General features: G+C 42.7%; 1 protein-coding gene across 4 annotated transcripts in view; it reads right to left on the reverse strand.

The window, feature by feature from the left end:
- Positions 1 to 910: 910 nt before the first annotated feature.
- The window catches only part of ZFYVE28 (zinc finger FYVE-type containing 28), a 291376-nt gene continuing 276877 nt past the window's right edge, over positions 911 to 15409 (reverse strand). For all 4 annotated transcript variants that reach the window (XM_030563864.1, XM_030563865.1, XM_030563863.1 and 1 more), the window contains 2 exons: positions 3413 to 3516; positions 911 to 1311 (listed from right to left, as the gene is read on the reverse strand). In XM_030563864.1, coding sequence (XP_030419724.1) covers positions 1180 to 1311; positions 3413 to 3516 — 236 coding nt within the window. In that variant the 3' untranslated portion in view covers positions 911 to 1179. The remainder of the gene's footprint in view (positions 1312 to 3412; positions 3517 to 15409) is intronic.

Genomic DNA, 15409 nt, shown 5'->3' on the forward strand with positions numbered 1-15409 from the left:
TTCTGTAACATGTGACACTATAGTGCTTAACTTTTTCAAAAATATTTTGTTGTTTTTTTTAACAGTAATTCATTAATTTGTTGACTATTTCCTCTGGAGCTGTTTTTTAGTATTTTATTACTGATATTGCAAACCAAAGTCTCTCACATGTTATATTTTTATTACCAGGAATTGGTTTGAACTATGCTACATGTGAACAACTTCAAACCTCACAAATTATATAGAATTAAATTGAAATATGTAAGAATTAATTTTTAGAAGACACTGAGTTATTGCTGTGATGAATAAATGAAAGGCAACAAATGTAGTGCTCTGGAAACTTCAGTTCTTCCTATTTGGTTCAAAGAGAATTTTGCCTACATGAATACTGAATGTAAGTTTGAAATATTTTGCCTCAATTAATGTTAGCTTAGGTAGCTTATATGAAGTAATGGAAAAGCTAAATAGCAAATCGGCAGAAAAGAGCTGACCTTCACACTCAGAAGCATCCTAGAACACTAGTGAATGCAGAAGTGTCCTAGCTTTGGAAATGATTTGCTGTGATGAGTAAGTTAGAGTCAACCACCTACTCTGTTCTTAATATATAAAATAAGTAGCAACATTTGTTCAATTCTCCGAGCCCTATTTCTTTCCACGCAGTGCGTTTAATTCTGCATATGGCATTGTAACATTAACGTTAGAAATTTATGGACAGGTGCGGCTCCAGGCCCCAAGACGCCAAGCGCGTGCTTGGGGCGGCATGCTGCGGGGGGTGCTCTGCTGGCGCCACAGGGGTGGCAGGCAGGATGTCTTCAGCAGTATGCCTGCGGAGGGTCCATTGGTTCTGTGGCTCCAGTGGACCCTCCACAGGCATGCTTGCGGGAGATCCACTGGAGCCGCGGGACCAGCGACCGGCAGAGCGCCCCCCGTGGCATGATGCCGCGCTTGGGGCAGCAAAATGTCTAGAGCCGCCCCTGTTTATGGAAGACTGTACTGTAGCCTAACAGCTACAGACGCTTCATGCTTCCCTTTAGCAGCTTAATAAAATGCAACAAAAACTGCATGTACAAAATTTATAGTAATGGATGTCAAAGCCTACATGCCCACCCAAGGTCCTTCTTTCAAGTTAATTCTTGGCTTAGATCAAATGTAATATCAGTCCATATAAGACTCCAATAGGTACATCACTAGTTTATTATGTCAGATACCAGCTTTGTCACTGTAGAAAGGTGTGACATGGAACATGTAACAGTGAGTGCAAACACGGACAGGCTTCATCTGACCATAGCGAGGTAATGGAGCCGAGTGGGAAGAACAGCGAGAGCAGAAGATCTGAAAAATACAAGAGAGATTGATTGCACTTTACATTTTTTTTTTTGTATTTGACATGACTAAATCTGGGATAGCCTAATTTTGGCAATTAATTGATCTTTGATTATTAGCAGGTAAATATGCCCAATGGTCTGTGATGGAATGTTAGATTGGGGTTGGCTGTGGGGATCTGAGATACTACAAAGAATTCTTCCTGGGTGCTGGCTGGTGAGTCTTGCCCACATGCTCAGGGTTTAACTGATGGCCATATTTGGGGTCGGGAAGGAATTTTCCTCCAGGGCAGTTGGCAGAAGCCCTGGAGGTTTTTCGCCTTCCTCTGCAGCGTGGGGCACGGGTCACTTGCTGGAGGATTCTCTGCACCTTGAGGTCTTTAAACCATGATTTGAGAACTTCAATAACTCAGACATAGGATAGGGGTTTGTTACAGGAGTGGGTGGGTGAGATTCTGTGGCCTGCATTGTGCAGGAGGTCAGACTAGATGACCATAATGGTCCCTTCTGACCTTAAAGTCTATGAGTCTAAGAAGGGACAGAAAATTGTGTGCATGACCCTCTGTGAAGTGTTGGAACTAGGAAACAACACTTTCATAGGTCCTTTAAGAGGGAAGAGGCCAGTGCACCTGTGACTAGTCAGCTGACCCCCCAGTTGGGCTTAAGAGAAGAAACCTGGTTCCTCCTGGGGGAGGGAGTCTGAGTGAGTCAGGCCTGAACTGAGAGTCAGCCAGGAAGGGGACAGAGAGAGCAGACATGGAGCTCTCATTGCCTGAGCGAACAGCAGTGGAGAGCAGAAAGCTCTGGAGGCACTCTCTGGGAAGAGGGAGACAGGACAGAAGCCAGGAGGCCTGGGTAGTGTGAGGAGAAGACTTTGGAGCAAGAGGAAGGCCCAGAGGTGTACCCTTGAGGCCACTATCCGGTAATGGGGGAGGGAGCCAGAAAAGACCCAGGAGGGATGTGAGACTTTTATGAAGCCCAGGTGGGTGGACACGGTTTGTGTTATTCCTGCTTTTGAACTCTAGTGGAGGGCGCCGGGGGTACACCCAAGAATCTTCCAGTCTGAAGGACAACTGAGACTGATCAAGAGCCAAGCGTCACAGAAAGTGCTGGAGCCAGGATCTTTGAAGTCCATTTTGGGATTTCAGATGTCCGTATTAATAAACTATTCAATGACACGGGTGTTATTAGCCTATATGTATTCTTGAAGACTCCTGAGAAGGGGAAACTGAGGGTGGGGAGCTTGCAGGGTCACTCCATGCAATGAAGAAGCGGTCTGAAATGGCAACTCTATGGCAAACACCTTGTAGTGTATTTTAGCTAAATGCCCTCATCAGGGTGTGACCACAATAAGAGACGCTATGCAGGGTCAAGATGCAGTGTATGTGTGTATTCCTTACTCACATGAACAGTGCTATCAAAGTCAATGGGACTTCTTGCATAAGTGAGATTTTGGTGGATTGGACTCTTGAAGCATTATTAAAATTGCAACTAAAGTGTAACATTGTAAGAAAGGATTAACTGCATGTCTCCTTGGAAATACCCATTCTCTATCTCATCTCTTTTATCCTATGCACTTACAAGAAAGAGAGAAAGTGCAGAAGGGACTAGAGACTCATTACTGTTCAGTTCACAGGACTTCAGTGTGACCAGAGCTTAACCTTCCCCCGCGCACCCTCCACTCACACTTGCTGAGCAGCTCATACACTTTGTACACAATGTGTATGCCACGTAAACACATGCAAAAGCAAGGACACAGTGACACAGAGTGCTCAAAGCTGGAACATTTGCCATTCCCACACTGCAGGCTGCTGGAAATTGTTAAAGCTTCAAGGCAGGATTTTAAAAAGCTAGTATTGAGTCTGAGTGCCCAACCTGAGATATCTTAAAAGGGCCTGATTTTGAGAGGATGAGTGCTCCTGACTTTTGGAAAATCATGCCCTTTTAATGTGTCAAATGTAGGCAACCAAAATCACAAGTCCCTTAAAAATATCTTGGGCTCAAGTTTTTTATGATGCAGAGTGCATGGTTGCCTGTGCAGTGTGAATTCTGTGGTTTGCATGAATTTGCTCTTCTTTTCAGCATATCAGTTGTTTTTACTGAGTCATTACCTTCCCACAGCTCCTACAATGGTGTTTCCTGCGAATTACTGTGAAAGGAGCTTTGCATGCAGTGCAGTAGCTGCAAACTTCATCTGGTACCCAATCAGGAGGATCTATCAAAACACAACAACACGGAGCATATATAAAACTAGAACAAAAATAACCAAGTGATACCTGGGGGCCTTCAGGGAACAGGAGGAATAAGATATTAAATGTATATAACAATAGCGGCTTTCTGACTAGTATCTCAAAGTGCTTTGCAAACATCCATTTAGGCTGAGAAGAGGCTAATAGAGGGATCGCTTCTCCCTCCACTAAAATAAAGCCACCTCTAGGGTAGAGCAGGGTAGTCATTTAACAGAATATGGAACCACTGCACAACCCTTTAACACAGGAAATAAAGAATATATCCTATAAAACTGAAAATGATAGGGGAAGTATAAAAGGCAGGAATGTTAAATACAGAGATGGAACCATCAGTATTTTTTGGAAATGTAACAGTTAGAAGAAGCCTAGAGTACAGCTTTGTATTCACTAGCCTGTCAGACTTCCTTACAGACAAGACAACCCACCTTCTCCTCAATTTAATTAACCCCTCCAACCCCATATCTCTCCAGATAATCAGCTAAGGGTCTGATCCTTCTTTCCCTGCTTAAGTCCTCAGAAACACTCTCACTGCTCTTAGTGGAAGTTTGCCTGCACAAAGACCACAGTATCAGAAGCTCCAGTCAATCGAAACATTGAGTTTAAATAGAGCCTTTACCTTTCTAAGATCTTGGGAGGCAGGTGGACCCCCCCTTTGTGGAACCTAGCTCCACAGCCCCACTCCCCCCCACAACTGGAGCCCTGAGGCTCCCCCTGCCCATGCTGCCAGAGGAACCCTGGGCCAGTTGGAACCCTAAGCCCCCTCTATGCCTCCACACTGTGGGAGGAGTCCTGGGCAATCCTCCAGTCACACCACACCTCCACTGCTGAGACCCCAAGCCACTCGAGGAAAGCAAAAGCAGCTCTTCCTGAATAACCTGAGATTTATATATGAGCCATGTAGGTTCCAGGGTGGTTGAGGAGGTGGTATTTGCTACTCAGCTTCCCGGGTTCATCAGTAATCTCTCTGGAGTCCAGGGAGATTACTGATGAACCTGGGAAGCTGAGTAGCAAACACCACCTCCTCAGCCACCCTGGAACCTGCACGGCACATATTAATAAGCAAAAACTTCCCCACCATGCAACTCGCCAAAACCCGCAACTCAGTATCTGGTGGCAGCGGCTGCTCCAGGGGAGGCTTAGCTTTCCCTGGCCTATTATACCCACCTCTGTGCTAAAGGTAACAGCTTTGATCCCTAACCCAAACAGCTCAACTCAAACAGTGAGCACCACTAAGGATACAACCAATGTTAACAGAGAAGGAATTTTAAAGTATTCCTTAACAATCTGGCCCTTGTTTTTCTTTCAATGACTTCCGTAATCTTCCACAAAAGCAAAGCAGTGAAACAAGCTGCCCCTTAAAAGCAGAACATATTAGGCTCACTTCTGCTCAGTTGCTTCTGCTAGTGGCAAGCTGACATCGTCCTGGAGAGCCTGAAATTATGGGGGTCAAAGTGATGTGGCCCATTGCTTAATTAAGTTAATAAAAATCTAATCAAGGGCAAGTAAAGTGCTGCCCAGGAAGGAATCTCTGGACATAATGAAAGGCAAATTCCTGGAAATATTTACACAAATTCCCAGAGTCTAGATTCTCTCTGTTATTACAGTGTGTAGGGCATATGTCTGCTGCTTGATCAGCAGAAAAGAGACACGGTCCCTTCCTCAAGGAACATAGTATCAAACAGAGATAAACATATGATACATTTAATATACAGGTCAAATGGCAAGTGAGTTGCAGGTAGGGTCAGCAAGGAAGAACCATAGCGGGAGACTTAATTAAATGAATGAAAAGGTCAAATCCCAACGTAATCTTCTGTGAAATATAATTTTAATTTCATGTAAAATTTATAAAATTAAAGCAATGATTGTTAAAATAAAGTGTATACACAATTCACAAATAAAATATTTTAAAAAGCAGGTTAATGAAATAAGAAAAAACTATGAGCACAGCTTCAAAATTCAAAAGGCTTTCTACCTTTCTGAGTTCCCATACCTTGAAATGCACAACTAGGTACATTTTGGGAACTAAACTAATAGAGAAAGGAATGTTTCATTTTTAATTATTCAAAATGTGGAGGATTGATTGGACAAAGGCCATGCTTTTAGGAGGAATATCTAAAAACAAAATGCAAGTGTGAAGGTAGAATCATTTAAGTAGTAGGCCTAAAAAACTTGGGAAAGAAAAAAAGTTACTAAATTGCCCAAAAGCAAGTTCTTAAAAGAGAATACATGGAAAACACACCTCCAATAAGGTAGTACTGGAATAAATATGCCCTGATTTCATAAGCATACCAATATCCTATAAACCAGAGTTCATGGCTACACATGAATTTTACTGCCAGATTAACTTCACTGCAAATTAGGTGGTGTTTACCTTTGTGTCCTCCTTGACATATATAATGACAATATTACTTGGAAAATTATATGCCTCACTGGTACTCAAGATATAGGAGTGTACATAAATTATCACTCTACATACTCTCTATATATTAATTTTCAAAATTAAATATAGTAATTCTCTCTTCTCCCAAACTTTATGAATCTTATTGTTGGCTTACTCATCATTCTTCTTATCGCAGTACAGTATATTGTGAGCTACCCTAAAGGGTACTTCCTTTCCTATCCTGTGACCCAGCAAATGCTAAAACAGCTCATGTGCAGCTGTGAATTTAGCACTCTGCCTTATTGATTCTGGCTTTTACTTCCCATCCCACATGCATCTATCCAATATCAGGTGCACTGCAGCATATCCATGAAATAATGCTTAGTGCCTATAGAACATTTCAAATGCTGTGTAAACATACCTAATTAATCCTCAGTCCCATTTTCCCTGTAAGGTTGGTAAACCAGTCAGTTTGCAGATGTTAAAAATGAACAAAAGATAAATTATTTGCCCAGAACCACAGTGGTGGAACCAGATTGAAATTTGAGATTCATGGTTTCCAATCCTGTGTTCACTCCTGTAGATGAATTTGTGGCTGAAAAAAATCTTCCTATGAGGTGCAAAAGCACAGGCTTAACTTTGAGACCAGTAGGTGCTTTCTTAAAGGGAAGCATGTGCTTAAGTGCTTTGCTGGATTGCAGACAAAGTGCTCAACACTTTGCATTGAGCCTTTAATGATTTAGCCATATTTTAAACCAGGCAGGCACCAAGGACAATACAATTTACAACAGGATCCTTCTGCAAGGATCTTCAGCCCGTGTCTCACACAGCCTTGGGAGCTGGCTTTTTGGGAGTTGTTTGTCCTAAACATTGAGCTCTCTAGAAGAGATTTTTGAATGATTGTTTAAGAGAGGTCTCATGAGAGGATAAAAAAATATAATATGATGGGAAGGACAGCAAACTTTGTAAATTAAATTCTAAGCATTACTCTGAAGACACTGCTGGAAGCAGGGTGGCAACGATGCACCAGCATCACCAAGCTTCTATTTTATGGTCCTTCTCCTGAGCTGCACTGCTCCATTAGCTCTGCATGCAGCAGGAAATTGAAACGTACAATATCCTTAATCTCTGAGCCGCTGTCTACCAGTGCTTTAGAGATCTGCAAACAGAATAAAGAGAGAACCTTGCTCTCATGGCCAACTGGGCCCATTGCTCTATTGTGCACAGGAGCCAAAGAAAATCTGCAGGAGAAAAGATGACAGGTAGAGAAGGCCACAGCAATGACTTCAAGGATGGGGGGAAAAGAAATAAGTATTGGGGAGGAGACTAAAATAAGAGAGAGAGAACATTAAATAAAGTGTTAAGATAAAAGCAGAAGAAGGAAAAATATTGAAAATGAATAAGAAAAGTGATTTTACAGATAGAGGAGAAAGAGTTAAAAAAAGAATGAAACTTGTTAACACAGCATGATGGAAAATAGACTGTGAATGAAAGATAGGAACCTTACATGAATCCAGGATCTGAAGGTTTTAAGAAAAAAACATCAAATACTACACGTCTTGTGATAAAGCCGCAGGAGCTGGAGACACTGGAACAAAAAGGCATGTGGTGTCCAATTCATTTCTATATGCAGCTAATCTGCTGCGCAGCTTTTTATGGTGATAAAACAAGGATAACATCTCCCTGGCACACAGCAGTATTAGAGAGGCTCCTGAGTTACGCAGTTTGGACCTGGCTCCAGACTGCCCCGGACTTTGGAGGATTTGGATGATGTGTTCTGCTTCAGGCCCAGCTGCTGGAGAAAGTGAACAGATTGGACCCTGTATGCATAGAAAAGCTACATAACGAAGACTCAAAGTCTGAGGACAAATGCCAGTTTACTTAAGGGCAGTCTGCCTCTAGCTCATCAAAGGGACTTATACTCATGCTGTGTTCTGATAAACAGGAGGTTGGGTTCAGTTTCCCGTCCCGGTCTCTCACTTATGAGAATGTTGTGGAAACAAAACATCCAGTCCCTGGAGAGAAGAAGTGCCTCATATCACAGCAATGACTGCTCTGGCCAAGGAATAATGCTGACCTGTTCCAGAAAGGCTGAGTCCACTCAGCTGGGAAGAGTGGGCTGTGTTGCAGGAAACTGGGAGAGAGGGGCTTTAAAGTGAGGAAAATTGGGAGACTGTTAGGCTCCAACAAGGCTAGCTCTAGTGGATTTCTTCCCAGTACAATGACAAGGGTCTCTCTTTAGCACTAAGTACTAAGCACATGGCAAGACACACACTGTGGCTGAACTGTCCAGAGAAGGTAGTCCACATTGAACCTTGTGTGCTGTTCTGGATATTCTGAGACAACCATTGACACTCTGCTGGACCTGTGTGTGTCAGATTTCACCAAGCACAACTTATATAGGTTCCTATTACCTCTCACCCACATCCCGATTTTTCACATTTGCTGTCTGGTCACCCTATCCCAAACTAACCTTAAACGTTCTGTTTCTACTGTGGCATATGAAACTTACGTCACTGCAAATGTCACAGTGCATTACCCTCACAAGTGCAAAAAAGTCTGATCATCTTGCTCTCACTCTCCTCATGGAAGCAGTAACATGGTAAATACTTGTGCTCCAGGCATGACAACTAGAGAACTCTGGGGACATCAGTAATGCCTGCCAAGTTTGGAAAGTACCATCACCTTTTCCCCGCCCTTGAACTCCTACCTTAAAATCGGCCCTTTTGTCCATAACACAACTTCTCTTGTGCCATTTTTAAATAATCCCTCCAATTCTTATCTTTGGTGCCTGAAAAGCCATCCAAGGCAATTAGACCCAGATAGTCCTCCTCTTTCTCAGTTAAGTGAAGGTGTGATTGTAGCATGAATACGCATACCCATGCTAGCCTTAATCTTGCTAGTGTAGATGATAACAGTAACGTAGACGGGGTGGCATGGGCTAGCAATTTGCACATGTATCCGGAGTCCCTGGAGATTTTATAGTCTGGTTACTAGCCTGTTCTGAAGACTGTGCCACCACATCTACACTGCTATTGTTACCCGTGTTAGCTAGATTAAAGCTAGCACAAGTTTGCCTACCCATACTACAATCACACCTTCACTTGCATTGTAGACACACCCGCAGAGTTCAGTCAGTCCAGACTATTATTTTGGTAGCACATGTTTGGACTGAAACCATCTTTCTCTTGCCCGGTGCTTCAAAATCTGGAATCACATTGATATTGAAATTCTGATTTCTATCTGTCTAAGGAACTCTCTCTCAATGCATTTCTGGGGCACAGTAAAGTTCTAATCTTTTTGCAGAGCAAATAAAATCAATCAATATGTTGGTGTTTAGAAACCGTGGGAAAGTTGTGTTATTGTGGTGCCACATGGAAGCAGAGCTTCGTAGCAGCCAGAGGGCTAAGTTTCTGTACAAACAGAAAAAGCCCCAAAGAACCCACAATCTAAATAACATGCAGACAATACAGATCAGACCTATAAAATAGGGAAACAAAGGATGAAGACTCCTACTGGATAAGATGTGTGTCAAGGTATTTTTCCCCCAGTTTGAACTTTAGCGTCCAAAAGTGGGGACCTGCATGGACCCTTCTAAGCTTAATTCCTAGCTTAGATCTGATAGTGCTGCCACCAGCCCAAATATAGTGTTTGGCACACTTTCTGTTCCCCCAAAACCTTCCCTGGGGAACCCAAGACCCAAACCCCTTGGGTCTTAAAACCAGGAGAAATAAACCATTCCCCCTCCTTTCCCCCTCCCAGACTTTCCCCTCCCTGGGTTACCCTGAGAGGCTACACTGATCCAAACTCCTTGGATCTTAAAACAGAGAGGAATTAACCTTCCCCTCCCTCCTTTCCCCCCACCAATCCCTGTGAGTTCAGACCCAATCCCCTTGGGTCTTAAACAAGGGAAAAAATCAATCAGGTTCTTAAAAAAGAAAGCTTTTAATTAAAGAAGGAAAAAAGTAAAAATTATCTCTGTAACATCAGGATGGAAAAATATTTACAGGGTATTCAGATTCATATAGCCTAGAGGGACTCCCTCCCCCCTAGCCTGAGATTCAAAGTTACAGCAAACAGAGGTAAAAATCCTTCCAGCAAAATACACATTCACAAGTTAAGAAAACAAACATAATACTCATCCCCTTTTCTAGCTAGTACTTACTATTTTGAACATGAGAGACAGTTTCAGAAAGATTGCAGAAAGACCTGGTTGCACATCTGGTCCCTCTTAGCCCCAAGAGCGAACAACCGAACAACAAAAAAAAAACAGCACAAAGACTTCTCTCCACCAAGATTTGAAAGTATCTTGTCCCCTCATTGGTCCTCTGGTCAGGTGTCAGCCAGGCTCACTGATCTTGTTAACCCTTTACAGGCAAAAGAGACATGAAGTACTTCTGTTCTATTAACCCTTAACTATCTGTTTATCAGAGGTGTAGCGAGCGCCCTCCGTACCCTCCGACCGGAGGGGGCCCCGCAAGGAAGGGGGCCCCTAAAAGTGGCAAAAAAATGTAACGTATAACTAGGTAAGTGACATTTATTGACGCTATTGCACAATCCATGTCGGTTTTACTGACAAAACCATGAAGTCATTATGATACAGCATAATGCTATTGGCTACATCAGTTGTCTGTCGGTCAGTTTCGAATTTTAGTTGGACCCATTCAAAGAATGTGTATTTGCGTTCATAATGGCTGTTGGCGGATAAATGTTATTAATTTAGTTGTTTAGTTTTTTATCGTTTCCAATGCAGAAGCATGCTTTGTGATGTCTAAGAGAATGTATAAGAGCAGAGCTAGTAAATGAAAGTAAAGCAAAAGATGCCGAGAAGGAACTTGAGAAAATTGCAAAGTTGTCAACGTATTTTGCGCTGCAATCCAACGTACAGGTACAGGCACATGAAACGGACAACGCTAGCAGCGACGAATCGTATCCAGAAGTATCCAGAAGTGCTTCAAGTGAGGTTGAAGGTGAAGCCAGTTGTTCTACCAAACAAACTGTGACAGATATTCCAGCTGCTGCCGGGAAAGAAGTATCTGAATCTGAATCACTGACTGATGATCCAGGAGACTGGCCATCTATAATATCAGACAGGCAAGTGTGTGACATTGTTGCATGTGGCCCACTGCAGCAGAATGAAAGTTATGAATTTCCATTTAACGAGGAAAGACGGAGGTTCACAAGTACTCATTTCTATCGAACCATGGCAAATGGCGAGAAAATAAGACGTTCATGGTTAATGTACTCAGTTCAGAAAGATGCCATTTTTTGCTTTTGTTGTAAATTATTTGGCACTGGCGACATACCGCTACGTCGTGGAACATCTGCTTGGGAAGCGCTGTCAAAAAGACTTCAGCAGCATGAAACAGGCAAAGGTCATCAAGACTGCATGGTGAAATGGTTTGACCTTCGGTCAGGCATAGTAAACCGTACATCTATTGACCAACTCAAACTGCAGGCTTTTCTGAAAGAAAGATTTCTGGAGAAATGTTGTCAAACGCATGGTTGATGTCGTTATTTTCTTGTCTGAAAGAAACTTGGCATTTCGAGGAAGTAATGAAAAGCTCAGCGATTCTTCAAATGGCAACTTTTTGGGACTGTTTGAATTGCTTGCAAAGTATGATACTGTCCTCAGCGAACTTTTACAGAGGATTAAGAAGGCAGAGACATGTGTTCAGTACCTCAGTCCACAGATCCAAAACGAGCTGATTCAACTTGTTGCCAGTAACATTCAAGAGGCCAACACGGCGCAGCTTAAAAAAGCAAAATATTATTCAGTTATTTTGGACTGTACTCCCGACGTGTCACATGAAGAACAGATGTCTGTGGTGTTACGCTTTGTTGAATGCAACGGTGAAGATGGTGTCAATATTTGTGAAGCGTTTGTTGGTTTTCTTAGTGTTCATGATACAACTGGCGAGGGCTTATTGGAAGCGTTTCTTGAAAAGGCAAACAACTTAGGAATAGATATTGCTGACATGAGAGGCCAAGCTTATGATAACAGCGCAAATATGACAGGAAAGAATAAAGGAGTTCAAGCCCGCATGCTAGAAATAAATGACCGTGCCTTGTGTGTACCATGTGGAGCTCACACTTGGAATCTTGTGATCTCAGACGTGGCAAAGTCATCGAAATATGCCGTTGACTTTTTTGGTCTGATTAACAGAATATACATTATCTTTTCTTCTTCACCTTCACGTTGGGATATACTTCAAGAACATATGCCAATATCTGTTAAAGGGTTATCGGACACTCGTTGGGAGTCGAGAATTGATGCTGTGAAGCCATTGCGTTATCACCTTGAAGAATTGTGCAATGCTTTGTCATCTTTGCGAGAATATGCGCTCGAAAAGAAAGATGGCAATACAGCAACAGAAGCCGGTGCACTTTTAGACCATGTTACTACGTGGCCTTTTGTTCTGACTGTGTACACGTGGTATGATATACTATTTCACGTCAATAAAACCAGCAAATTAATTCAGTCACCAGATGTGTCAATTGACGTACTGCAGGCAGAAGTCAGTGCTACAATGAAGTTTTTGGAAGACTATCGAAATACAGGATATAACTCTGTGGTCACAAATGCACGTGAAATAGCAGAGCATATGGGTATTGAGCAGGTGTTTCCAGAAACCAGGGTGCAACATAAGAAGAGAATGTTTGATTACGAATGTGCTGATGATTCGAGTTGTCTTTCTGCCGAAGAAAAATTCAAATAGCAGTTCTTTCTTGTTCTCACTGATCAGGCCATATCTTCTGTTTCGTCGCGATTTGACCAACTCGTGGATTGCTATAAGTTGTTTGGATTTCTGTACAACGCTAACAGCCTGAAGCAGTGTCACAGAGAAAATGAACTGGAGAATCACAGCAAAAATTTTGAAAGAAAAATGGGAGACATTGATGCCAACGAACTCATAATGGAATTGAATCGTTTTATTTATGTCATCGAGAAAGAGAGAGGACTTGTCACGGCAAACAATTTTTTAACGTACATATACAAGAACAGCCTTCAGGAGATATATCCGAATCTTTGCATTTGCATCAGAATTCTTCTGACCACACTAGTTACTGTCGCTGGTGCTGAAAGGAGCTTCAGCAGAATGAAACTGATCAAGAATATCCTGCGCTCAACCATGACAGATGACAGGCTTTCTGCGCTTGCAGTTATCTCAGTCGAAAACAAGATTGCCAGATCTCTGGACTATGACGCATTGATTAACCAATTTGCGGAGAACAAGGCTCGAAAGAAGCGCTTTGCGTAAATACGGAATACATGTACACTGTAGGCCTATGTATACATAATATGAACCCTGTATATTGTATAAAATAAATACCGCATTCCAGTTTCTGCATTGTAAGGGGCCTCGGACATATGTTCGGAGGGGGCCACGTTCTTTGTTGCTATGGCCCTGCTGTTTATGACAAAGACTTCCCTCCACCAAGATTTGAAAGTATCTTGTCCCCCTATTGGTCCTCTGGTCAGGTGTCAGCCAGGTTCACTGAGCTTCTTAACCCTTTACAGGTAAAAGAGACATTAACCCTTAACCATCTGTTTATGACAATGATATTCTCCTTGCAGGTTCGCTGGACATAAGTCAGACCAAGTTATTATTGTATAACATGAAACCAGACCTACTAAAAGCTGTGAGTCCGGAAATTTGGAGGTTTTATATAAATAATGAAATACACTATTCTACTCTATGTAGGCTTTTATGCAGCGTTCATCACTGTAGAATCTGAGCAACTTCCTGTAGTGGACTGGTTTCCAAGCAGGGGACCGCTGGGATCTGCAGACTGTCTCTAAGGAGTCCGTGAAGGGTTTTTGTACCATAGAACAGTGGTTTTCAAACTGTGGTGCGCGGACTCCTGGGGTCCGCAGACTATGTCTAATATTTCCAAAGGGGTCGCACCTCCATTCAAAATTTTGTAGGGGTCCGTAAATGAAAAAAAGGTTGAAAAAATCTGCCGTAGTGCATTAAACAACGTGACTAAACATCAATCACGTTTATTCTTTCATCCTCTTCCCAGAGAATCTGCACTAATTTGTATATTTGATGATTACGTGTTACCTCGTTTGCATAAACCCCAGGACCAGATCCAACAATCCCCCCCTTGAGTTTACCACCCCTCTCTCTCAATCATCCCTTAAGACTCCTTTGTCTGGCTTCCCCCTTTTTCCCCTCAAGTTTCCTCTGTCTTGTCCCCCACTTTCTCTGGCTCCCCAGAAGCTTTTCCCCTAAGTTCTGGAGGGGCGAGGGGGGTTTACTTTTCCTCTCTTCCCCCAACCCTCCAAGGAGCATATCTTGGTGCTGGGATCTAGAATGTAGCTCCCTTCCCAGCCTGCTGCAGAGGGTTTACTGTCTCCCTCCTGCTGTGGATGGCAGTGTGCTGCTCCCCCTGCTGTTGGGCTCTCTGTACTGCTGAGCAGCAGCTTTGTGGAGGAAGTTCTTGATCTTGCCAGAGGGAAGATTTCAGGCCCTATATGCTGGGCAGTTCAGCTTACTACCTGGAAAACCAGAGATTCAAGCAGCCACTCTGGAAGCCAGGAGAAGGCACCTGAAATCAGGATTCTCCCAGGGAAACTGGGAGTCTTAACAGGTAATGTGTGGAGCTCCGTCTCATGACTCAGGTACAGCTGCTGACTAAGGAAGAGTTTTGCAACAATTTAACTGATTTCATTCACAAAATGCTGTTGGTCGTCATTATAAAGACCAGAGCAGCTACAGGCATTTAGAGAACAACAGGAACATTGGTTGTTCACATCAGGCTGACAACGAATTGTGGTTTAACGATTATTAGATGCTATATTCCGCAAATGCTCTAGTGTGCGGTTTCCCACGGCTATGGGAATTAGGGTTTAAGACCTAGGCTGAAGGATGCTAGATATGGTTAACTCTGCATGTTAGAGAGCAGCATGGAGTTATGACTAGGCAAAATAGGGGGAGGGAGGAGAAATTATGTTATGTGTCACAAACAGATGCAAACACATGGCACAAACAGCTATTTATGCTGGCATTCATGACACCTACACTAAGCCTGGAGTTATGATAAGGTGGTGTTATAGGAACGGGAGTGGGATCAGAAGGGAAAAATTAGTGTACTGTTACATGGTACAAACAGATGCTTTCACATGATTACCCTGGAAATTCACAGCAAACATGTTATGTCTGGAATAGAAGTTGTATCTGAAGGGCTATGACAAATCTATCTTTAAACAGCACAAATAGCTGCATGACACATCCATCTTTCCTCTCAGAAAGTCTTTTGAGTCGAAATCTCACGCTTATTTTTATGACAGAGATGAATCTAATTTTCTCTTTGTCTGCCCATAACTCCAGGACCTTGCCTACACGAGAACTGTTCAGATCCATAATTGCCAATGGGTAAGCTCCACTGGTGGTAGCACCAGTGCAAACTGTAGTACAGACAAAACTTGCTAAGTTGCCTAAGGTTAGACATCACAGTACTAACAACACCCA

This window comes from Gopherus evgoodei, chromosome 5, assembly GCF_007399415.2.
Source record: "Gopherus evgoodei ecotype Sinaloan lineage chromosome 5, rGopEvg1_v1.p, whole genome shotgun sequence".
NCBI classification, from domain to species: Eukaryota; Metazoa; Chordata; order Testudines; family Testudinidae; genus Gopherus; species Gopherus evgoodei.